The sequence below is a fragment of the Phyllostomus hastatus genome, unplaced genomic scaffold (assembly GCF_019186645.2).
Source record: "Phyllostomus hastatus isolate PE091 unplaced genomic scaffold, TTU_PhHast_1.1 phas_contig_40, whole genome shotgun sequence".
NCBI lineage: Eukaryota > Metazoa > Chordata > Mammalia > Chiroptera > Phyllostomidae > Phyllostomus > Phyllostomus hastatus.
Genome location: NW_025333872.1, coordinates 7,140,400 through 7,163,768, shown reverse-complemented (window position 1 = coordinate 7,163,768; position 23,369 = coordinate 7,140,400). Strand labels below are relative to the sequence as shown.

The 23,369-nt window shown below is 52.9% G+C and overlaps 1 protein-coding gene across 7 annotated transcripts; it reads right to left on the bottom strand.

The window, feature by feature from the left end:
• Positions 1-92: 92 nt before the first annotated feature.
• ABCC10 (ATP binding cassette subfamily C member 10) lies at positions 93-20,926 on the bottom strand. Of its 7 annotated transcripts, none has more exons than XM_045842874.1 (22): positions 20,707-20,926; positions 18,212-18,292; positions 17,074-17,199; positions 15,484-15,711; positions 14,687-14,843; positions 14,254-14,363; positions 12,625-12,704; positions 11,855-12,026; positions 10,296-10,394; positions 9,710-9,899; positions 7,327-7,404; positions 6,982-7,176; positions 6,421-6,574; positions 6,072-6,261; positions 3,996-4,339; positions 3,487-3,656; positions 2,837-2,997; positions 2,269-2,522; positions 1,158-1,303; positions 962-1,059; positions 613-725; positions 93-340 (listed from the first exon to the last, which is right to left on the bottom strand). In XM_045842874.1, exons 3-22 carry the CDS (start codon positions 17,119-17,121, stop codon positions 187-189), a joined length of 3,141 nt encoding a protein of 1,046 aa, XP_045698830.1. In that variant the 5' UTR covers positions 17,122-17,199; positions 18,212-18,292; positions 20,707-20,926; the 3' UTR covers positions 93-186. The 7 variants fall into 7 exon arrangements, with proteins under 7 accessions (XP_045698830.1, XP_045698828.1, XP_045698831.1 ...); XM_045842872.1 differs by lacking the exon at positions 20,707-20,926 and adding exons at positions 20,271-20,442; positions 20,569-20,623 and having other exon boundaries at positions 17,074-18,292; XM_045842873.1 differs by lacking the exon at positions 20,707-20,926 and adding exons at positions 20,271-20,442; positions 20,569-20,626 and having other exon boundaries at positions 202-340; positions 957-1,059; positions 17,074-18,292.
• Positions 20,927-23,369: the final 2,443 nt, after the last annotated feature.

Genomic DNA, 23,369 nt, shown 5'->3' with positions numbered 1-23,369 from the left:
AGGCCTGGTTCTGGGGAAACCGTGGGATGCTGCCTTGGGAGTGGTTCTCAAAGAGGAACCCACGACGCCTTCTCCCCTCTGGGGAGTGCCGGTGAGGTAGAGCCACGGGGGAGAATGTAAACACACATCAGCTCTCAGACACCCAGCAGAGGGGAGACCCTGGAGGGTGGGGACCCTGCTGGGTCCTCATGGGGAGGAGCAGGCTCCCTGCTGGCTGCTCTGCAACAGGTGCTGGAACACAGAGTGCGGCTGGTTGCGCAGGGCGGCCGGGGAGTCCAGCTCCACGACCCTCCCAGCTTGCAGCACCAGCACCCGATCAGAGTTCAGGATAGTGTTGAGCCTGTGTGGGAAGAGTGGTCTGTGAGAGGGATGGAGAGCAACATCCTACAGCAGAAAGCTGACCCTCATTCCCTCCTCTCCTCCCTCGGACACCACTGTTCTGCCCACGGACTTTATGCTCTATGGGGGTGGGGGCCGCAGGTTCCTTCGGACAATGTGCTAGGAGAACAAGGAGCTGAGGTTCACAGGAGTTTGGAATCTCTAGGGCCCTGGCCCCTGGGGTACCTGACACCATAGCCTCTGACCAGAGTCTCACGCTAGATACTTGCACACCTGTGCGCAATGGTCAGCACTGTCTTGTTGGCAAAGCGTTTGCAGATGGTCTGCTGGAGCAGCTGGTCTGTCTTCTGGTCCACACTTGCTGTGGCCTCATCGATGCACAGGACCTGGGACATGTGGAGAGGTGGGCGGGAAGACAGGGAAGAGGGTTAGTCTTGGCTCCTGCCCAAGCACCAGCACCCACCTTGCAGCTGGGCCCTGCCCAGCCTACAGTGCCCCACCTCCAGCTCTAAAACGAAAACTAACTTGGTCCCCTGAGACCTCTCCCCAACTCACTTCCTCACCCTTCACATGCCTCTGCCTTCTTCCCGGCCCTCTCGAATGTCCCTTCCTCTCACCTTACCTTGGCATCTGTGAGGAGAGCCCTGGCTAGACACAGCAGCTGCCTCTGCCCCAGCGATAAGCTCCGGCCCCCCTCGCCCAGCTCACCATCCAGACCACCTGCAAGGCACAGCACTTCACCTCTGGGTCCCAGGCCTCTCCCTGCCCCCTCCCTGCTTCCTCCTCTTCCACTCTGCAAGGTAGGGCCTGGTACTCACCCATGGATGTGATCACCTCCCTCAGGTGGCACTGCTCCACAGCCTGCCACAGGGCCAGGTCCTCATACAGGCCGCGGGGGTCCAGGTTTTCCCGAACAGTCCCACTGAACAAAAAGGGCTCTTGGGGGATGATAGCCAGCTGGGATCTGGGGAACAAGGAGGGGACCGCATATGGGGTCTAGGCTGAAGATGTGGTCACTGCTGCGCCCAGCACAGGTTTTAGCTGTAGGTCCAGTACCCCCAGGAAAGCTTGGGGAGAAGACCTGAATGCGACCCTCACTCTGTGCCCCAGTTAGTCAGCCATGTTCTAGAACCATGCAGGTGCTTTGAGGAAAACCAGAGAAACCAAGGCCTAGACTCTGTCTTTAAGGAGCTTACATCTCCCTGGGCCACCATGCACGGAGAACAAGAGTGGGTTAACGGTGTCGCCCTGACTCCTGCAGTGACTGGGCCAGCAGCAGTGGCAAGGAATGAGCAGAGTTCGAATAGTAGGGCGGGGACATGTCAAGGTTGGAGGGCCTGGAAACGGGTCCTGTGGAGCCATGGGTGGGCTCTATTGTAAGGCTGCCATGAGTTGGAAAAGGCAGCAAAAGTGGGGCCAGGGCCTGGGGTCAGTAACAGGCTTTGGAACAGAGCTCCCCTACCTTTCCTACATCCTGGAACTCAGAGAAAATGATACTAGGCTAACCTGGGGGTGGTGGAGGGTGTTTAGCCCCAGATGTGGCCTCTTGTGGCCAGAGGCAACTGGCCCAGGTCTTGAGCTGTCCAGAGCACCACCTGCCAAGCCCAAGGGCTGGGGGATGAGTGCCGGGTGAAGCATGGGGAGGCTCTGATTCTGGGTGCAGGGACGGGTGGTCTAGAATGCAGGGGGCATACTGGGAAGTACAAGAAAGATGAAGCTGGAAAGGTGGGCCTGGGTCAGAGTAAAGACCTCGAGCCCACAGCTCTAATCCTGGACCTGAGTACTGGGCTCGCTCTCCTCGCCTGCTTGTCCTATCCACCTTCTCACCGCCAGCCAACCCTGGCTGCCCTAAGCTTACGTAAAGCCTTCCTGGCTGGGCCTCCTTCTAAGTGCCAGTAGTCTGGTTCTCTTCTTCTCGCTACCCCAGACCTGAGTTCAGCCAGCTCCAGCTGGCTCGTGTCCACTCCGTCCAGGAGCACTCGCCCCGAACTGGGCTCCAGCAGCCGGAAGAGCACCAACAACAGGGAAGACTTGCCAGAGCCCGTGCGGCCCACGATGCCCAGCTTCTCTCCAGGCTGTACGCGGAAGGTCACCCCATCCAGGGCATTTGGCAGCCCTGGCCGGTACACCAGCACTACATCCTGGAACTCCACGCTCCCCTGGGTCAGCCAGCCAGTGCCTAGCTGGTGGGGTTTGTGGGTGGGAGAAGGAGACGGGTGAAAATGGGAGACACAGGGAGGAGAAGGGGGGTTGGAGAGTGGAAGGAGGAGGGAATAATGAGAAATAGATGGTGTGCGAGCAAAGATGGGAGAAATGAGGCAAGTAAAGGAGAGAAGGGAGGACAGACACAACGATGAGGGACACAGTGAAGCAAGGGGGGATCACACAGGGGCATCAGAGGAGCTGAGAAAAGTGGCAAGGAGTGAACGGAACTTGGGCCATCAGGAGGATCCTTCAGGGCACCAGCACCAGGCCAGGGGCGGAGGTGCAGGCCTACCTGCATCGGCTGGCCCTGGGGCTCCTGGGGCACGTCACAGGAGTACTCCTCCAGCCGCTCGACACTCACCAGCATAGTCTCTGTCTGCGTGAAGCTGCTCACCAGGCCCGAGAGCAGACCCGTCAGGGACAGGGCATAAGACAGTGACAGGCCCACCAGTCCTAGCAGGAGAGGAACACCAGCCGCTAGGGGAGGCTTGGACACTGGGAGGCATGGAGGAGTGAGGCAGAATATGGGCAACTGAAGCTGTGGACTACGGGCATTTAAAGACCAGCAGAGAAGCAGGAAGATGCCAGCACCAGACCAGCACCACAGCGAGCTGGATGCAAGGCAGTGGAGTGGGTCTGGAGAGGCTATGGGGAATGACAGGTGGCAGACAGGTGGGCCTGGCAGAGTGCTGGGGGTGGAGCAGGAAAGGGGCGGAGTCAGAAGACTAGTGCTAGTACGGGATCCACCATCACCTGGGTCGGTCACTTCTTGAGTCTCAGTTTCCTCAACTCTAAAACGGGGGGCAGGAGAATCACAACATATCCTCACAGGAAGCCCTGGGTGGCAGGTGAAAGTGCTGGGTGACAGTGCAGGAAGAGGTCTGGGCCAGGGGATGGGAATTACATGCTTCTGAGGTGAGCATGAAGGTCCCGGGGCAGTACCTGGGTCAGCGAGGCCCTGCTGGTGCTGCACCAGGGCGATGCCGGCAATGGCACTGACCACTGCAGCCCCCATGAGCTGGAGCCTAATGTCCAGCCACTGCATTGTGGCACTGGATGCAAACTGGCACCTTTGGTTTAGCTCCAGGAGCCTCTGGTTCTCCTCTTCAAACCTGGGGGAGACCGGGAGGGAAGTGAGGCCACTCCACTGTGGCAATGACTTGCCCAGACTCCCCCACAACACAGCTCCTTCCTGGAGCTGATCCATACACCCACAGGCCTCACCTCAGAGTCTGGAGAGGTCAGTGTGCCCTTTCATGGGGGGCTGCTCTGCCTCACTAGCCCTTTTCTCTGTTTCCTTCCTCTTTCCCTTAGTGCCCTCACCCACCTTTCCCTTCTCAGGAGACCTAAAGCCCACCTCCCCATGTGCCTTTCTTCTTAAGGGACTCTCTGCCCCCTGCCCCACCACCTCATCCCCCCGGCCCTGGTTGGGAGAGGCAGATCCCACACACCTGTCAGCGGCCCCAGTGGCCCGGAGCACAGGGAGGCCAGCTAGGGTGTCGGCCAGGTGGGTGTAGAGTGGAGACAGGGTGAGGCTGCCCAGGCGCCGCAGCTCCCGTGAGGAGGCCCTGTAACGGCGCTGCACTCGGTAGTAGATAAGGCTCAGAGGCGGTAGCAGCAGCAGCAGCCAGGGCAGGCCAGAGCCCAGCACAGCCAGGAGGCCCAGCAGGCCCACTGAGTTGGCCAGGAGGATGTTGAGGATGAAAGGCAAGCTGTCATCCACACAGGCCACGTCAGAGGAGAAGCGGTTTAGGACACGGCCCATAGGAGTAGAGTCGAAGAAAGTCACTGGTGCCTGGGAGAAGGGGTGTGGTTGGGCAAGGGCAGGGCTGGCAGAAGGGGGCGGGGATTGGGCCATCCTGGGGGAGGTGGGTATGGAGGGAGGCCCGAGGTGGGGGAGGTGGGTATGGAGGGAGGCCCGAGGTAGAGAATAGGAAGGGGACAGAGAGGATGGACAGGTGGAGCCTGGAGAAGACGATCCCACCGTAGAAAAGAGAGACTGTCCCTCTGGTCAGTGGTGACCCTGAGAGGCCATGTTGAGCCATTCCACTACCTCTATGCTACACATGCCTATGCCTCTTGCCAGAATATGGGGACTTCAGGCCAGTGAGTGAGACTTAGTTAGATGTCAGGAGGAACACCCCGATTACCCAGGGCTGGACAGAATGGCGAGAGCAGCGGTCCAAGTTGTATTGTCTCATTGTTATGCACCAAGCCTCTGGAGTCAGACTGCTACTGGGATGCCAGTTCTGCCATTTAGTAGATGTGAAACCCCAGGCAAGAGGCTTAATCTATTAAAGGCCCCTGTTCCTCATTTCAAATACAGGGCTAATAATGGAACTGCATCTGACAGGGCTATTAGCAGGATTAAAGGCCACATAGGTAGCAGTCAGGTCCTCAGCACAGTCTGCCAGGCATGGAAGAAGTGCTCAGTGACTGTCCAATACTTGGTCTACTAATGGGAGGTACAGTCTCATTAAGTATAGCCCTCTTTCCCTTTCCCCACCTTCCCCGTCCCCCAACTCTCCACTGTTACTTGGGGAACACTCCTATCTTAAGGCAGGAGACTAGATGAAGGACTTTCTGAAGCACCTCCTAATGACGGTTTATGCTAAACGAATTCCCTCACAGCTTGAAGATGTCCCCTACTTGGCTCCTGGAGGAGAGGCAGACCGGCGTGCTGCTTGATCCCTGACAGGCAATGGAAAGACCTACACAGCACTGGGTTCACAGCCTGGCTCTCTGGGGAAATAGCTTTGCCCAGGTCACCTGCATCCTCAGAGCCTCTGTTTCCTCATCTGTAAAATAGGGGTGATAACACCTACCTCACAGGGTTATTATAAACCCAAATAAGATACAGGACAAGAAAGGGCTTTAATAACAACATTAATAGTAATTGCCGATTGAGCACTTAGTATGTGCCAGGCACTGTCCTAAGCACTTTCCGTATACTAATTAATTTAATCCTCATACTAAGTCAATGGATAAGCAACAGACTAGAATAGATATACGCATAGCAACCAGGAAGGTTCTTAGAAACAGTCCTAAATAAATAAAATTTCACTTATAAAAATAAATGAACACAAAACATAGGCGTTTCACAAAAAGACAAAAAGATACATATTGAACACACTTAGAATGGTTGCTGTTCAAGGAAAGGAGGGGAAATGAAGAAAGGGTATGTAGAAAAGAAATAGATGGATAAATAAGCAAAACCCCAAAGGGACTTCGCATGAACTAAGGGGCAGTTAGCTCAGCCCTCTGCACACAGTCCGAAAGGGAAGTGACTGTGAGGATGAATCTCTTCTCCCCGTGTTACAGAGGAGAACACTGTAGGGTTAAGTAACTGGGTTTGAAGCCCAGCAGCCTCTCTGCTCTCGGCCTTTCCAGGTCTCGAGTTGTCAAGTGCTGCATGCACCTGTTTGGGGCTATATTCTCCCGAGGACTAGGAGGTAGGCTGGGGCCCCCGATGAAGCCCAGGCATGGGGAGGGCTCCCCACACCACCCCCACCCTCTCATCCCCTCACCATAAGAACTCGACACAGCAGGCGGCGGTGCAGGGTGGCGGCCGCTCGGAGGGTGCCTGCTGCAAAGAGCAGTGCTCGGAGAAGGGTGCAGAGGGAGTTGACACCAGCGATTGTCGCGTACACAGTGAGGTAGAAACGGACATCTGAGGAGCCATTGGGGGCAGCTTTAGGCAGCAGGAACACTGAGGTGCTGGGTGGTGGGGAGGAGGCTGTGGGTAACCAGAAGTAGGGCCACTGGGGGCTCCCTCCCCTCCCCCACACCACTGCCCCCATTCTCCAGAGACACAGTCCTGCAACTCTTCACTGCCTGCCTGGCAACCACTCTGATGGCCCCAGCCCCGTCACTCACTAGAAGCTTCTGGGGGAGAAGAGGAGCAGCTGAGCAGAGAGGAGCCCTGTGGAGTCCAGGGTGATGGGGGCTGCCACCTCCTGGGAGTCATTGCCGGCTGTCTTCAGCTGAGAGACCCAGTGGGAGAGCCACCAGTCGGCAGCGTTCCTCGTGGCTGGGTGGGGATGGGAACGAGAAAGTTGTGAGAGAGACTCACCCCCTTTATTCTAATCCTCTACCCTTGACTCTAGTTTCTACCCTTCTTCGCTCTGCTGGCCCTCCCTGCCCTGCCACCATTCCACGTCCTCCCTGGCGTGTGCTTCGTTCCTGGGTTTGTCACCCCACAGGTCTGGGGAGAATGTGATCTCAGCTCTGCTGGATGGGACTGATCAGAAGATGGCTATGGAGTGCATCTGTCTGGTCTCTAGGATTCTCTCAGAAGTGGGGGCAGGCCTATTGTCCCAGCTGTCACCATGCCTGGTGAGTCTCTGCACTTTGTAAGGGTTGGTACAAGGTGAAGGATGTGGGGATCTAGAACACAGGGCTGCGGGTGGGATAAGGGCCTCTGGGGTTTATTCCTACCTTGCATGAGAAGCAGCGAAAAAAGGATGGCCAAGGCCAGGCCCACACCTATGGCTCTCCAGTACGCTCGGTACACGTGGAAGGCCACAGCGCCCTCCTTCTTGCTTTCTTCCTGCAGCAGGCGGCCAGATGCACCCTCCTCCACCTTCAGCCCCTCCTTTGTTTTTTCTGGGCTCCGCATGGACTGGGCTGTGGCTGGGAAGATCAGGGAGGTCAGGGGGACTAAGCTTGCAGGCTGACAGTTGAAAATCTGTGTTTCAGAGGGGCAGGCGAGCTCTGTAGAAATCATCTCTCTCCAGTGTCATGGTGAGGAGCAAGCCACCTCCTGCCATCCTCGGTCCATACCTGAGTCAGACTCTTGCCCATCCTCAGCCCAGACTTTGGGAACAGCTTGCACCAATGGCAGGATCTCAGAGGGAGGCCCTAGAAGGTAGCAGGGGAGATTAGGAAGGGGCTATTCTAGAAATATACTAGGCTTTTCTAAATATGTGTGCCAATCCACCCCCACCCCCAATTCTTTTTGGACCCACCCTAGCAGAGCTCTGCCCTGGATCCCCAAAGTCTGGGCAGGACCATCAAGCCTGTCCCCTCTGTGTCTGGAGTCCAATCAGCACAGACAGAAAATATTCACCCGACTTCCGGCCAAGATGGAGGCATAGGTAGACACACTGTGCCTCCTTGCACAACCAAAATAAGGACAACAACAATTTAGAAACAAAAAACAACCAGTACCGACACAAAATTGAATTGTATGGAAGTCTGACAACCAAGGAGTTAAAGAAGAAACATTCATCCAGACCGGTACGAGAGGCGGAGTTCAGCAGCCGGGTGGAAAGGGGTCACAGCAAAGCAGTGGCTGGCAGACCCCAGGCACGCAAGGCGGCAGCAGGCAGACCCAGTGAAGCAGCAGATTGTGGAGGGGTGCTGCGCACAAGGCAGCTAGCGGACTAGGCGGTTCCACCTTCTTGCACACATAAACCAGGCGAAACTGGGGAGACAAATGGTGCAACCCAGGGTCCCAGTGCCAGGAAATAAAGCTTCAAAATACCAACTGAAAACACCTCTGGGGGTTGAGGGGCCGGGAGAAACTCCCAGCCTCACAGGAGAGTTTGTTGGAGAGACCCAGAGGGTCCTAGAACATACACAAGCCCACCGACCGTGGAATCAGCACCAGAAGGGCCCACTTTGCTTGTGGGAAGCGGGGTGGGGGGGAATGATTGAAATCAGCAGAGAGCAGAGCAAGCACCACTGTTCCCTCTCAGACCCCTGCCCCACATACAGCGTCACAACACAGCAATTGGGTTGCCCCACCCTGGTGAACACCTAAGGCTCTGCCCCTCACTACATAACAGGCACATCAAGACAAAAAAAAAAAAAAAATGACCCAAATGAAAGAACAGATCAAAGGTCCAGAAAAAATACAACTAAGCAACGAAGAGATAGCCAACCTATCAGATGCACAGTTCAAAATACTGGTGATCAGGATGCTCACAGAATTGGTTGAATTTGGTCACAAATTAGATGAAAAAATGAAGGCTACACTAAGTGAAATAAAGGAAAATGTACAGGGAAACAATAGTGATGGGAAAGAAACTGGAACTCAAATCAATGGAGTAGACCAGAAGAAAGAAAGAAACATCCAATCAGAAAAGAATGAAGAAATAAGAATTCAAAAAACTGAGGAGAGGCTTAGGAACCTCTAGGACATCTTTAAACATTCCAACATCCAAATTATAGGGGTACCAGAAGGGGAAAAGCAACAAATGGGAAAGTTATTTGAACAAATAATGAAGGAGAACTTCCCCATTCTGGGAAAAGAAATAGACTTCCAGGAAGTCCAAGAAGCTCAGAGAGCCCCAAAGAAGTTGGACCCAAGGAGGAACACACCAAGGCACATCATAATTACATTACCCAAATGAAAGATAAGGAGAGAATCTTAAAAGCAGCAAGAGAAAAGGAGACAGTTACCTACAAAGGAGTTCCCATCAGACTTGGTAGGTAGAAAATAGACAGGGGGAGGGTAAGAACAGTATGGGAAATGTAGAAGCCAAGAACTTATTCGTATGACACATGGATATGAACTAAAGGCAGGGAATGTGGTTTGGAGGGGGTGTGCAAAGTGGAGGGGAGTGATGGGGGAAAACGGGACAACTGTAATAGCATGATCAATAAAATATATTAAAAAAGAAGAAAAAATAAAAGATTCACCCCTAGGAGAGTCATAGTACCTGTGAGCACTCTGTCCAGAGTCACCTCTCAGTACTGCTGAGCTTTCTTCTTACACCTCAGAAAATTCCTAACACTCTGGTGGAGCCTCATGTCCTCCATTTCTCTGCCAGTAAACTTGCAGACAGTCATGTCCCTCTGGATAATAATCCTTTGGGATTTTTTTAAAAATAAAAGACTGTTCTAAAATTGTTTTCTCCAAGGGCACCCGACTATTCTCAGTGATCCTGGGCGTCTAAGTTCCCAACACGCCCAGTCACAAATCCCAAGTCCCCAAGCCACCGGGCCCTTTTGCCAGTGTCTCCTTCCCCTCCAGCCCCCATTTCCTCACATGGGTTCTGGGAAGGCAGGACAGAGGCTCCCATTAGAAAGAAGGATGAACAGGCCACACACAGAGGGGTGGCAGAGCCTGCCCTTGACACTCCATCTGTCCCTCTTCCCCAGTTACGCCCAGGTAGATGGCTCCCTCACTGGCCGGCTCCTGCCCTGCAGACCACATTACCAGCCCGGACCAGGCGCCCAGCCTCCAGCAGCAGCACCAGGTCAGCCTTCTCCAGGTACTCGGTGCGGTGGGTGCACAGCAGCCGCGTGGTGTGGCTCAGCGCTCCCAGGATGCACCTATGCAGCAGGTGGTTGGCCACGTCTGCATCCACAGCAGCCAGAGGGTCATCGAGGAGATAGAGCTCCTTTTCCTAGAGAGCAGTGGGGGCACCATGGACACCAAGCCCTAGGTCCTCTGGCCAGAACCCAGACCTCTCCTAGGACATGACCTTGAGAGAGTCAGAGAGGACAGTTCAGAGGAAGAGAAGGAGGTGAGACCTGAGGTGGACTTTCCTCCAGTCAAACAAGGCCAGTGCCCCAGGGCAAGTGCTCAGACTTGCTTGGTCCCAGAGCCTCAAGGCACATAATAGTCTTTAAAGGACCTTTAATTCTGCCCTGAATCTGCAAAAGGAGAATGGGATGGCCAAGGGACCAACAACTCAGGAGCATGGAGGGGAGGGGGGAAAATTAGATACTGATGACAATACTCCATCCCATGCCTTCTGAGTGAGTTCCCAAGGCTCTGCGCTCCCCCACATCTAACTCACCTGGTACACAGCACGAGCAAGGGCGATCCGGGCCCGCTGTCCCCCGCTGAGGGTCACACCCTTCTCTCCCACCTCTGTCCGGTCTCCAGCAGGAAGGATCTGATGGGACAGGCCCCTCAGTGTTGGTCAGCGAGCTCCCCAATACTTTCTACCCCATTTCCTATCCCTTTGCATAGAAACAAGTCAGGGAGCTTGAAAAAACTGGTCTTGAATCTGAGGGAGCAAGGCAGCGAGCATAAGCCACATTCCAGTAATAACCAGCATTTATTGAACATTTACTTTGTGCTTAGCACTTTACAGGCATCATCTCATCCCATCCCCTTGACAGCCTTATGAAGATGGTATTATTTCCTTTTCACGGATGAGACCAAAGCTCAGACAGAGCCACTATCTTGCCCAAGGTTGTTCCACAGCTAATATGGGGCAAAACACGAACACAGATTCTTAACCACTCCTGCACACTACTCTGCCTTCTTAACAGGCAAGGATGATGATGGGCATGATGCAGAAGCTTTCACAGGGTTTTCAGGAAGGAATGCACCTCGAGCCTTCCTGTGGCGTCAGGAGTGGCCTCCTTAGCTAAGGGGTCCCTATACCAGAGGAAGTGCCTGTAGTCCACCAGATGGCGTGTCCTCTGAGCAGCTCTGCTATTCCGTCTCTTTTCTTAGTGTCTAGAACAGTTCCTGGTAATATTTGGGAAATGCTTCATGTAGAAACAAATAATAAATGGACCTAGGATGTTCCACGGTCAAAATCAAAGGTCCTCCTTTCCAGCAAAGTGCCACAATTACCTGGACAGGGTAGCGGTGAGGACAGTCCTCACTGCTACAGTCCCAGTGGTGCAGGGATATAGGGGTTGGGTGGGGAAATCATGGGAGAAATGTGGAATCTCACCACCCCTAAATTTAGTACTCTGGGTACAGGGGATCTAAAGGGTTCCTTAGGCTTCCCTAGAGTAACCCTGACTCTCCCAAATCTCCCCACCGGGAACTAAGGGAGGGGCTCTTGAATAAGAACTGCTAGTCATCCCCAACCAGTGTGGCTCAGTGGGTTGGGCGCTGTCCCACAAACCAAAAGGGTCGCTGGCTCAATTCTCGGTCAGCGGACATGCTTGGGTTGCGTCCCAACTGAGGGCATGCAAGAGGTAACCAACTGATGTTTCTCTTGCACACCAATGTTTTTCTCCCTTTCTTTATCCTTCCCTTCCTTCTCTCTAAAAATAAGTAAGTTAAATATTTTTAAAAATTATAAAAAAAGAACTGCCCGTCAGACCTATGCAGAACTAAGCCTCATAGGGAGCCCTTCCCCACCCCAGACAACTCGGGGCTCCCCCACTGCTCTGTGGAACACCGCCACCACCGCCCCCCTGAGCCCCACGTAGAACGAGGAACTGGACTGCTGAGCACTCGGGGGGTGAGGGGGACCAAAGCCTGATGGCCAGTCCTAGGTGAGGATGCCTGAGTGGAAGCAACGCCTTCCCAGGGTAGCAAGTCTCAGACTTGAGGTGTGAGGGACATGAGGAAGCAGGTGGCCAAGAGGTTTCTGGGCCAGGCACTCACACTGAGGTCGTCATTGAGGGCGCAGGCCTCTAGCACTTCCTTATACAGCCGGGCATCAAATGTCTTCCCAAAGAGAATGTTGTCTCGGATGGTGGCAAACTGGATCCAGGGTTCCTGGGTGGCCAAGCCAAAGCCATTGGACAGCCCCCACACTGCCACCCGTCCACGCAGCCTGCAGAGAGCCAGGCCAGTGGCGTGAGGGCTGGCTCCAGACGGAGTCTCTCCATGCCCAGCCCCTACAGAGGGCCCCCTTCATGTCGCATGGCTCTCTGAGTTGGCAGCCATGGAGGTGGAGAGGTCCTAAATGAGGCTGTGGGCTCATTCTGAATAGGGAGGGGAAGGAATTGCTCTTTGACTGAAGCCAAGCAGCTGTCTTATCTACATGTGCTCAGAAGCTCAGAAGAGAGTGGTGGCCGCTATCCTGGACTCGTGCATTCTCACTGTGAAAGAAGACCTGCCCTCACACCTCGGCTCTTCCCTGGGTCCCTTCCCTGCACAGCCACACTTTCTCAAAGAGCGGCAATGCTGGATGTTTTCACTCATTTCTTCACTCACTATTATAACACTCAAAACGCTCTGATGTGATGATTATGATAACTCACTTTGACTGTCTCCCCCTTTCCAGACTGAAAACTCTCCCAAGAAAGGGACCATGTCTTCGTCATCTTGGCATCTCTGGCCCCTAAAAAAGGTGTCCACCACATAACAGGGGCCAGGTAAGTGTTCGCTGAAGGGCAGAGCTGAGGACAGGGACACTCGAGGTTGCTTACCTGTGAAGCTCCCCAGCGATAGCGGCCAGCAGAGAGCTCTTCCCACAGCCCACCTTCCCCACGATGCCCACGAGGGCACCCTATAAAAAATCCACACAAGCAAGTGTCAGTTCTCCTTCCTGAGGCCCTGGGCTGCCAATCATCCCACGGAGGTTTCTTTCTAGGCCCCAGTTAGTCTGTAGGGAAAGAATTTGCCCTGAGGAAAACTGCCCAAGAACTTCCAAGGAAAGCTCTAAGACAGCATTCCAGAATGGTGAGAGGGGAGGAAAGGACGTCAGGCTCTGGGGCCCAGCTGCCGGGCTGGCTAAGTCTACCTGCTGCTAGACTTCTGATACCCCAGGGCAAAAAGCAGTGTTTTCAGAAGTGTCCATTTCTGTGATTTGCAGTTTAAATTTTTGTGTTCCCTTCATTTCTTAGTTGTAATATACATTCATAGAGCTAGGTCCTTGTACAAAAAGAAATCAAAATCCTTCTCTAGAAACAGGCAGAGCTCCCAGAAGCTCTGTCTGTGATGCCCCTGCCCAGCCAGCCAGCCAGGGCTGACCCATCTACCAGCAGGTACCAGACCAATCTGAGACCCTTCCCTGGGAATGCTCCTTAGCTCTGGCTACAGCTGGTAAGTAGAAGGGCTCTCTGTAGTCCTGTCTTCTGCTCAACAAAGAGTGAGTCCTCAGAGAGAGAACAGTGAGGCCAATACAGAGGAAAATAGCAGACAGAAGGAAAGAGCTCTCTGCAAGTCGAGGCCTGGTTCTGGGCTGCTCCTGAGGTTGGGCTGCGTGCTTGGTTTTGGACTCTGCAGTTCATCTCTGTACCCTTGTTATACATTCTTATTTGCTTAAGCTAGCTCCAGTGGATTTCTATGATTTCTATCCAAAAAAAGCCCAACTGACACGTTAGCAAAATTCCTTTGAAAAATCCCAGCCTTATCTTGCCTGAACTAAGAGGAAAAACAAACATACAGCCTGAGCCAGAAACGTGGGCCAAGTGTGGTGGAGACAGCTCAGGCACCACTGGAGAATGCTGGGTTGAGATGTGGGGCAAAGGGTGGGGCAGGGGTCAGGGGAGAGTGAACACTCAAGACTGGGGCGAACAGGAGTCATTCTCTTGCCAGGAATGTTTTTCAAGTGCTTCTTTGAGAATGTGTGCCAGTGGTGTGAATCACAGGGTGTGATTCCTTTCGCCAGGCTGCAGAGGATTATCTATTCCATTTGCAAAACCCTTTTCAGAAGGGGTTGCTGGGCCACTGCTGGGCCTTTCCCGGTCCTCAGCCCTGGGGGGATGCTGGATAAGTTCTGGGGTCTGTTCTGAACTGGACGGCCCCTAGGGGTCATGGAGGATCCAGCAGACAAATGCACTCGCTGGTCTGGACTGGGTGGGTGTGAGCTGTCCAAAGACCAGAGAGACATGACTGCTCTGTGAAAGCTGTGTGCAGAGAAATGACATTCCCAGATGAGGTGGCATCCCTTCCTTGATTAGACCCTACTCACCAAAACCTCTCTAGTCCTTCCCTTGGTAAGTACAGCTACAGGGCCATCTAGTTATGATTGGCTCCATCTGCATTCATCTGCCACTGAGTCCCCATTGTCCTCATTAATCTGGGGACTCTCCTAGGTTGTGTGACCAACAAACCTTCTTCACTTCAAGGTGACTGATGAAGGTCTCTTGGCTGGTTCCAATGGGGTCCCAAGAAAACAGGGCTTCATGTAGCTCCACCACTGTAGATAGCTCTGTGGGGGGATCTGAACAGGGCAGACAACACTCACCTTGGCCTTCTAATGCACCACCTACCTGCTTTGGGGAGGGTGAACCAGGGGCATGTCGTTAGCTTGCCTGCCCCATATCTGTTTGCCCAGGGCTGATTCAGCTTCAGTCTTAGTCTGAAGGTTCTCCCCAGGAAATGGCCACCTGCTCTACCTGGATTCCGTTGCCTCTAGCTTCTCTTGGTAGCATCTGTGTACGGTGCCCAGGGGGCTACAGCTCCCTCCTCAACTTGTGCCAGGTTCCCTCTAGCTTCCCCTTACCTTGGCTTCCCCTTACTTGTGTCCCTCTAGCTTCCCCTTACCTTGGCTGTAGTAGGCCTTGGGGTTGTGGTTGGGAAGGTCGAGGAATCGCTGGATACGGTCCAAGGACACTTTGGCCTCCAGGAGGCCATTGATCACCCAAGGGAAGTTGTTGAGAGGAAGGATGAGCATGCGTACCAGTGCCAGGGCCGTGAATACCTACGTGGGTTGGAGGGAGGGGGTGGGGGTGAAGCACCTGAGGGCCTGCTGTATGGGCGGCCCTGTGGACGGGTCTGTGGAGGGAAGAACAGGGCAGCGACAGAACTGAGGGGCCATCAAGACAATCCTTGCATCAGAGTTGGCAAAGGTGGTCACTCTCAGAATCCTACAAATTCTAGATGTTCCTCCAGGGATCCATGTCATACCTGAAGCACGGAGACCCAGCCCATTCTCAGACCTCAGAATTTCTAAGTAGTAACCCTCCGGCCCTGGGCAGAAATGTCATTGGATTGTGGATTTTTGTTTTCCTCCAAGGTCATCAGAAAAATAATAAGGGGACCTAATACAGAGCTTGGGCCTGACTGGAAGTTAAAAAAAAAAAGAAGAAGTAAAAGGAAATTTCTTCACAGACAGAAGGGTTACATAAGTGAGGCCCCATAAAAAGGTCCCTTCAGAGGATTCGCCTTGGTTGGGAAAGGAAAGGCAGCCAGGGATCCGCCTGCCTCCCTCCCTCCCTCCCTCGCTCCCAGCCAGCACCACCATCCCGAGCCCACCTCCCGACTCCACTGCAGCCTCCTTGCTGCCGCCTTCCTCCCATGCTTCCCTACAGCCATCCTCCCTGCCCCTTCTGAGTCCCTACCTTGGTGGCAGTGAGCTGGTGTCCCATGAGGACATAGGTGATGAAGATGACAATGGAGATGACAACTGGCAGGGCAGCCCACAGGTACACACAGGCTGCATCCAGGTATTTGATGACCCGGAGTCGCCCCAGCTCTTGGGCCCGGCAGGTCTCTACTCGGGCCCCTAGTGCATGTTCCCACCCGAAGAACTTGATGACTCGAATGCCACTCAGCAGCTCTGTCATGAGCTAAGGATGGGGAACAAGAAAGCAGTGTGGAGACACTGCTCATGTGTTTGTCCCCTGCCTGGTCTTCCCCAGGCTCCTGGTGTCAAGTACTCTGAGCCCCCACACACTCTGTGCTTGCTACCCTGGTTTTCTCCTCCACCTCAGCTCTTTCTGTAAGCTTCACCCTCAAACCCTTTTCTGCCCTGGTTTGCTTCCCCTCCCAGTCTTTTCATTCTCCATATGCTCCAGCTGGGGACAGGTCAAAGCTGGGACCCCCTACCTTCCTAAGAGATGAAATAGTGCAAAGGGCAGAGGGTTACCACACCCAGGTAAAAGCAGTCATTCTGTTAGGTGAGGGACTAAGGATTACTTCCCAAAGCCAGAAGATAAGAGCTCGGGGGGCTGGTCACCAGTCTGGCCCATGGCTTGGGTGGTATGGGAACTGCTACTCCAGTCAGAGAATACAGGTGTAGGAGGCCACGCCACCACCCAGGGTCAGACAGGCAGGGGGCCCAGGCAAGAGGGGCCAGGGCCAGAGGAACTCTTTGGATCCTAACATTTGCACATCTGCGGCCTGCAAGCCAGGGAGGCACGGGGACCCTTCCCAGATGGCCCTGGAGACCTGGGCTGTCATGGGTAGGGAAAAGGCTCCTGCTATAACCAGCTGCCAGGGTCAGCCCCTCCCCATTAGCCTTCTGAGCTATTCCAGTAACATGTTGCCAGCTATGCTGTATAGGCCCCCAGGCCTGCTGGCCCCTGTGTAAAGTTACCCATAATCATTGCAGAACCCAGAACTGACTCAGCCAGATGCTCAACACCAAGAGCTGGCCCAGGAAGGAAAGTGAGCTACCCCTTTCCCCACAGCCCACCTCCAAGAGGCAGCTGGAGTAGGCTTAGGCTTCCCTACATGCAGCTACAGGATGGTTTATGCCCTAGATGCGGAGGTAGGAGACTTGGGTGCCAGATCTATCACTAGAAACTCATTAGGTCCCAGACAGGTTACTGTCTACCCGCTAGGGTTGCTGCTTAGGGCTGCATGAACTAATATTATAATATTACTAATGAGCCACATTTATTTGAGGTTTACTTTATGACTGGCAGCACACCGAGCATTACCTCACAGGATCCTCACAATGACCCTGTGAGGCAAACTATGATCCTCACTTTACAGATGAGAAAATGGAGGCCCAAGGAGGTTAAGTGACTTGTCTGAGGTGATTCTACTAAGTGGTAAAGCTTGGATGTGAACCCATGTCTTTCTCCAGTCTAGCTCAACTTCTAGATCATACTCACTCCCTCAGACACTGTGCATGGCAGGACCTGGGGACAGGGACGCTGGGTGGGGGTCTCCAGATTGCTGAGGGACCTCAAGCAGCCCCTTACCTTAACCCGTGCATCCTTGTGCTGTAGCATCTCCTGGTTACTGGCCATGATGCGGGTGGCAATCACTTTGTTGACAGGTACCAGCAGCAGTGCCAGGATCAGGCCACCCACGAAGGCCACACCCACCTGCTGGTGCAGCAAGTAGAGGGTGATGGCCAGCTGCAGCGGCAGGCCCCAGGCCTCATGGAAGCTCCCAGCAAAGCTAAGCAAGCGCTCAGAGTCAGTGCCCAGTAGGTTCAGGGCCTCCCCAGCAGGAGGGCGGCTGGGACCCAGCTGTAAAGCCTTCTGGTACAAAATGTTCAGCACGGCCCCCCGTGCCTGAAGTGTTACCTTCCGCACCTCATACCCATACTGATTCTGCAGCACAGCGCCCAGCACAGCCCCACCAGCTAGCCCCAAGGCATACAGCAGGCCATTGCTTAGTGGCTCCTGCCCCTCCTCCAGGAAGCCCACCAGCAGGGACAGCAGCAGGGGCCCTGAGAATCCCAGCATGGTCCCCACCAGCTTCAACAGTCCAAGAGCCAAGTAGCACCTCCCAAAGGCCCCATACAAAGCCCTCCACAGCTGGCCCCCTTCCTGCCAGTGTGCCTGGAAGACGCGGGCCAGGTAGGTTGGGTGCAACCTGTGGGGAAGTCGGCAAATGTCCCGGGGCTGCTGGAGCTCTCCATGGGCCCCACGGGCCAGCAAGGGTGTCAGCCAGGCATAGGAAAAACGTGACAACCAACTCTCCCCATCTTCAGCTATCTCGGGTTCCTGCCTCTCAGGGAGGAGGGGCTCCTGGGCCCAGGATTCCTGGCGTCCCCCAGGAACTGCCCAGCCCAGTCCATAGGCCAAAAGTGCAGCTAGCTGCAGGATGAGAAGACACAGGCGGGAGAGAGGACCTGGAAGAAGTGGGGGCAGAAGTGTGCCTCGCTGGCAGTGCCACAGCAAGGTCAGCACTAGGGCTGGGGCTAGCAGAAAGGCGGCCAGAGCCAAGGCCAAGGGCCCCTGGGAGTGGCCATGAGGGGAATGAGCCAAAACCCATAAAGCCAGGGTGTGGCTGATCCAGGCCACAGCTGCCACGCCTCCTGCCAGCACCTCTAGCCCTACAGGCCCTGGGCCTGCCCCTGGTGGCAAAGCAACTGGAAGGAGGTCTAACAGTGGAAAGATGGAGAGCAGGAAAGAGGCTGTGAGTCGGAGGCGCCAGCCAGGACTGCAGGGTAGGTTGTAATCTGGACTCCTGGGGACAAGGAAGAAAAAGAAAAGGAGGCACATCATGGCTGATTCAGGGCCCAGACATCCCTCTAATAACTCACTTCCCTGGAGAGAATCAACTCCCTTTCATCCCCTATACACATTACTTCCAACACCACTACCCTGGAACCTAGAGCCTTTTCTCCCAGGAAGTCTTCCTGGATTCACCTAACCTATTTTCTAATCTAACCACAACATTTCTGATCAGTCTTCCACCACAGAAATGAACAGTTTTGAGTTTAGTTTGTACCAAACATAAAGGGTCTAATTAAAAAAAAAATCCTGCATTTTTATACTGATAACCACTACAGGATGAGTATTCATTTTCACAGAAATATCTACCTAAATCCTTGAATTCACCCAAAGCACTATTAGATGAATAAAAATTTGACTGAAATACCCCTTTTACACTCTTATAGCCTAAATTTCATGAAGCCTCAGAATACTCTACTCTCAGTCTTTCCAATGGTTGTAGAAAATGGTGTGGATCGTTCCCATGACTCCTTTAGCTGAAGAAAAGCCTCTTTCCAGTCTCGCCTATATCTTCTTGGCATGCAAAACACGTTTTTAATAAACAAAAGGGTGATCTGTCTGTATTAAAAATCAAGTGTAAAACACACCTGCAGCAATGAATGTTAGAATGTCTTGAAAGTTCATGTAAAATGAGGATAAATCTTTGTTTCCTTTGTCGGCAGGGGTGGGTTACTAGAAAACTTTAATTGTAGGTTAAAATGCTCCAGGTTTCCTTCAAAAAGTCCAGCTGATCACTTATATGGAGGGGTTTATGTTGGAATAAAAGTCAACCTTTAATAATTCTGTTTCTTAAGATGTGGAGACAAAAGAGCATTGGGCCTTTGGGGGCCGGAACACTGGCCCTAAGACAGCCACCAGCCAGTCCCACGACTCTTTCCCCCTGTGCATCTCATTTTCCTCATTGGTGCAGTGACCAGTGAGGACTCTCGACCCAGAGCCCTCCAAGGACCCTTCCCACTTGAGATTTTGGACCCAAGTCTTTTCAACAATGCCCAGAAGTCTGATGAGTGAAGTGAGATAACCACAATTTCTATTGATTACATGATGCTCGCTCTTGCTTGCTTTTTTGTCAGACTGCAAGTTCCCAAAGGAACCCCTCTGAGCAGGCTGTGGATGTCTGTGCTGACTGACTAACCCTCTTTTCTTTTGTCTCGTTCTGCATAAGAGACAAAACAGGATTCCTCCAAGCCCAAAGCTTCATTTACCCAAGGAAGGGCTTCATCAATCCCCTCATTCATCCTGGTTAGGGACACATTCCATCCATCAGGCTAAGGACTCCCAAAGGCAGAGACAACACTCTTGTCAGTAGCCAGAGTGAGACTAACTTTGCTATGCCTGGCCATACAGGAACTGAGTACAAAACCAAGGTGAGTTTAGCACTTGCACCTTGTAGCCCCAAACCTGGGTAGGGTTAGGGTTGTGATTTTGCTCTTTTCCTCTACCTACTTCTTCCTCTCCAGCTATGTATGTTCTTTTCTTAGCTTAGGAACACAGAGGTTTCAAGAGACAGAAGTGGTGAGAAACTGGTCCTACAACTTCTTCAACACAAATTATCCTTTTTTGGCTAAAAACATTGTTCACTCAGTTTTGCCTCTAAGTCATGACAGCTGTGTTTGAACATCTGAAAATCTACAAAATTGTTGATTTCTACCATACACCAAGCTTTTAAAAATGTGCCAGGCACTGGCTCTATATGCTTAAATGCACTATCTTATTTAAACTTCCCAACAATGCTATGAGGCTCAGCAAAGACAAGAAACTTGCTCTAAAACAGCCACACTGCTGCAAAGTGGTAATGCCCACATTTTATTCTACTTTTGCCCCATTCCAGAGACCTCACCATTCTGATTACACTGCCGCGCAGATGTGGGTTAGGGGAGAGGTCTGCAGGCACACACGGACAGATGTGTGTGCACCCCGTCTCTACCCACCTAGGGGTCCCCCAATAGCAGGCACTGAGCACCGCGAGGAGGGCGTGGGGCAGGGCGCTGAGCACCAGCTGCGTGAAACAGTGGCCCGTGGTGTCCCCCTCCCACACCGGAAGTGGCTGCAACGCGCTGGTGTCACACAGCCGTGCCAGAAACCGCTCCATAGAGGATCCACCTGAAGGGAAAGCCAAAGAGTGGAGAGAGAGGGAAAATTCCTCCCAGAGAGGGTAATCCGCGTCCCGAAGGGCGAGGACCAGGCAGGGGGCAGGCCCGCGGGAGGTGGGGCAGCTGGGACGCTGACCGGGTCGCAAGGGTGGTGTCAGCTGGCCCTGACTGCGAGCCCCAGCCATCCTCTTCCGACCTCCAACCCCGCCCTCGAACCGGGACCTCCTCCCCCTGCATCCTCCCAGAAGCCAGACCCCGTCCATTCTCGCGTTACCTCAAGGGCACAAAGGGAGGTGGTTTGGCTGCCTAGAACTGGCGGACCTCTGGGTAGGTCACTTACGCGGCCTCTGAGGTGCGGAACTTGTAACCTGAAGAACTGCTTTTCACCGGATCCCAAGATCCTGAGCACTGGTGGAGGCAAAAGAGCGTGCTACCTGCGGGTCTGGGGTGTTCGCCACGCTTGCTTGGCACCCCCTAGAGGCGGGATGACTTCTCAGGCGCCGTTCGCCCTCCCGTTCACGAAGCTTTCGCGTTGGTGCTGCTCACCACTCTCGGCTTCTTTTGGCATCTCTACCCTCGCACGCCGCTGCCGTGGCACCCTAGTATTTCCACCCATCTATGCGGCCTCACTTGAATGTGGACTGAACTCAGCTGTAGTGCAACGTCGTTCATACACTCACGTAGAGCACTCTCCTCTGCCTACTGGTTATTAGCAGGTGCATGCATTGCACTTAAAGTTTTCAGAACTTTCTGGGAAGTCGAACGTGTGCTACACGGGCGAATAATGCCGTTTAGGGACATAACACCATTTCCTTCCTTACTCCAAGGATACATGGCCTGGGGGAAGTTATCTAACCTCTTTGAACCTCAATTACTTTGTATAAAGGAGGTAATAATACCAACACCAAAGTACTGTTGAGAAAGTTTAATGATTAAAGTGCTCAGAGCAAGTGCTTTGCTTAGATTAAGTTCCCCAATAAATCTTTGAGGGCAGCAGTGGTACAAGGGAGTGAAATGCTTCCCCTCTCAGGGCGTTCAGGCTAATAGCTTTTGCTATACATATGCTAATTAACTAGAGGAGTTCCACTCGAGTCTTGAGTTTTTGCAAGTTTGGCAAGCCGCTTGCCAAACGATGCTTTTCTTGAAGAGGTGGGAAATGTGCACAAAATAATGATTATTTATGAAAGATCTATGAGTCTCTAGAACCAGACTCAGATCGGCTGCGCATCAAGAACAAAGGGATTTAGAAATTTTGAGCTTTTCCTTGGATCCCCTTTCCCCACCCACCTCTTGCCTCATCCATCCTCCCTTCTCTTGACATAAAAGACTCCTGAATTTTGAGCTCTCTTAAGGTGGATTTGAGGATCATTTCTCCTCTCTGCTCGGTTGATGACTTTTTGATCAATAAACCTTTCTGTACTTTAAACTCCCACGTATTAAATATTAGCCTCTCTTTTGAAGCATCGGGCACACACACCTTGCACCTATAACATTCCCACTGCCCATCTGAAGAAGGTGGTGTAAGATGGGGTGCAAGGTATGGTCCCTTCATTTTCATAATACTCGAGTGTCCTAGTTTTCTATAAGAAGTTTGGCAAAGGGGTCACACATGAAACATTGGATCCTTTCTGACTCTCACAAACAACCAACTAAGCCACTTTTTCTCAGAATGTGGAAGAGGAAAGAGCATTTGAAGCAAATAATCCCTTTGTTCAATATCATTTCGTTCTACTTTAAAAGTAACTAGGTAGTACTTCTACCTAGTTACCCAGATACATTTTTCACATGGTTTCTAAAAAATGAAGCTAAAGGTACAAGTTTGTCTCCATCCTTCCCCTTTGGGGAATTATTGGTAAGCAGAACGACAGCGAGGTGGGATGAAGAGGATAGCATCGGTCACCAGATAATTCACACAATCCGTAGTGTGGGAGGCTGGCCAAATTCTCCAAAACCTGGACGGCCAAAGGAAGATTCTACCACTTTGAAAACTGTGACTTTAGACTTGTCATGCTCAGATCTGATATGAACCGAGCCTGGATAATCAGGCACTCCCAGAGATGGTGGGAGTGAGGGTGGGCAGATTCAGCTGAGTGCCTAAGCGGGCATGGGAGGGCAGTACAGGTACCTCTGAGGAATGAAGAAGAGCTCTCAGATGGTGATTTTCCAAGGCAGTAGGTTCTGTCTCCCAGGTCTCCTCTTGGCTTACTTTCTCCTTTCTCCCTGCACTCTGTTCCATAGTTATCAGCAAGGCGATTTGCTGGAGGGCAAGGGGCAAGTGCAGCTAGGGCTAAATCTGGGTAAAGCCTCTGCCACACCACGCGTTCATTCAGCTCACATCATCTTCCTGCGAGGTAGGCTGTCATCTGAGAGGCATCTTGGAGTGGAACTAACCTGAAGGGTGTGAAGGGAACAAGAACAAGGTCTGCCGAGACCACCTGTCACCTGCTTTTTCCCAAAGGTGACCTTTCATGTACATGAAACCATGCAGTATGTGGCCTTTTGTGTCTGCCTTCTTTCATTTAGCATAATATTTTTGAAGTCCACCAATGTTAGGCAACGCAGGCTGTGAAAGAATTCACAAAGAGAAGAAAGTGCAGAGAGTAAAGATTTTATTTTTACCTTCCCAAGGGAGGGAAGGGTTAGGGGAGAAGATCTGCACTGGCCCGAGGGGTGGGGCTGCGAGCTTCTCTGGAGGGGTGGGGCGGCTGTGGAGCAGCTGTCTGAGGGAGGCAGCATCTTGTTTCAATGTTATCTTTGGGCGCAGGGTCCGGTGGTCACTGGTCTGGTCTGTCTTGTTCCTTAAGTTCCTGGAGCCTTTGAGCCTTCAGGGCACTTTTAGGAATTTTCTAGTCCTGGGGATAAGGGTTCATAAAACAGTTAGGGTCAGTCATGTTTATGGGGTCCAGCTAGCTCCGAGAAAGAGGGCCTGAGAAAGTG

Bases quoted from the DNA above. Each gene is read 5' to 3' on its own strand.
- ABCC10 (XM_045842872.1), bottom strand. From the start codon at position 20,617: ATGGCTGGGGCTCGCAGTCAGGGCCAGCTGACACCACCCTTGCGACCC. The intron at 15,712-17,073 runs GTAAGGGGCTGC...CCCCATCCTTAG, and splicing joins ACAAGGATGCACGGGTTAAG to CTCATGACAGAGCTGCTGAG. The intron at 1,304-2,268 runs GTCTGGGGTAGC...CTTGTTCCCCAG, and splicing joins CTGGAGCTGGCTGAACTCAG to ATCCCAGCTGGCTATCATCC.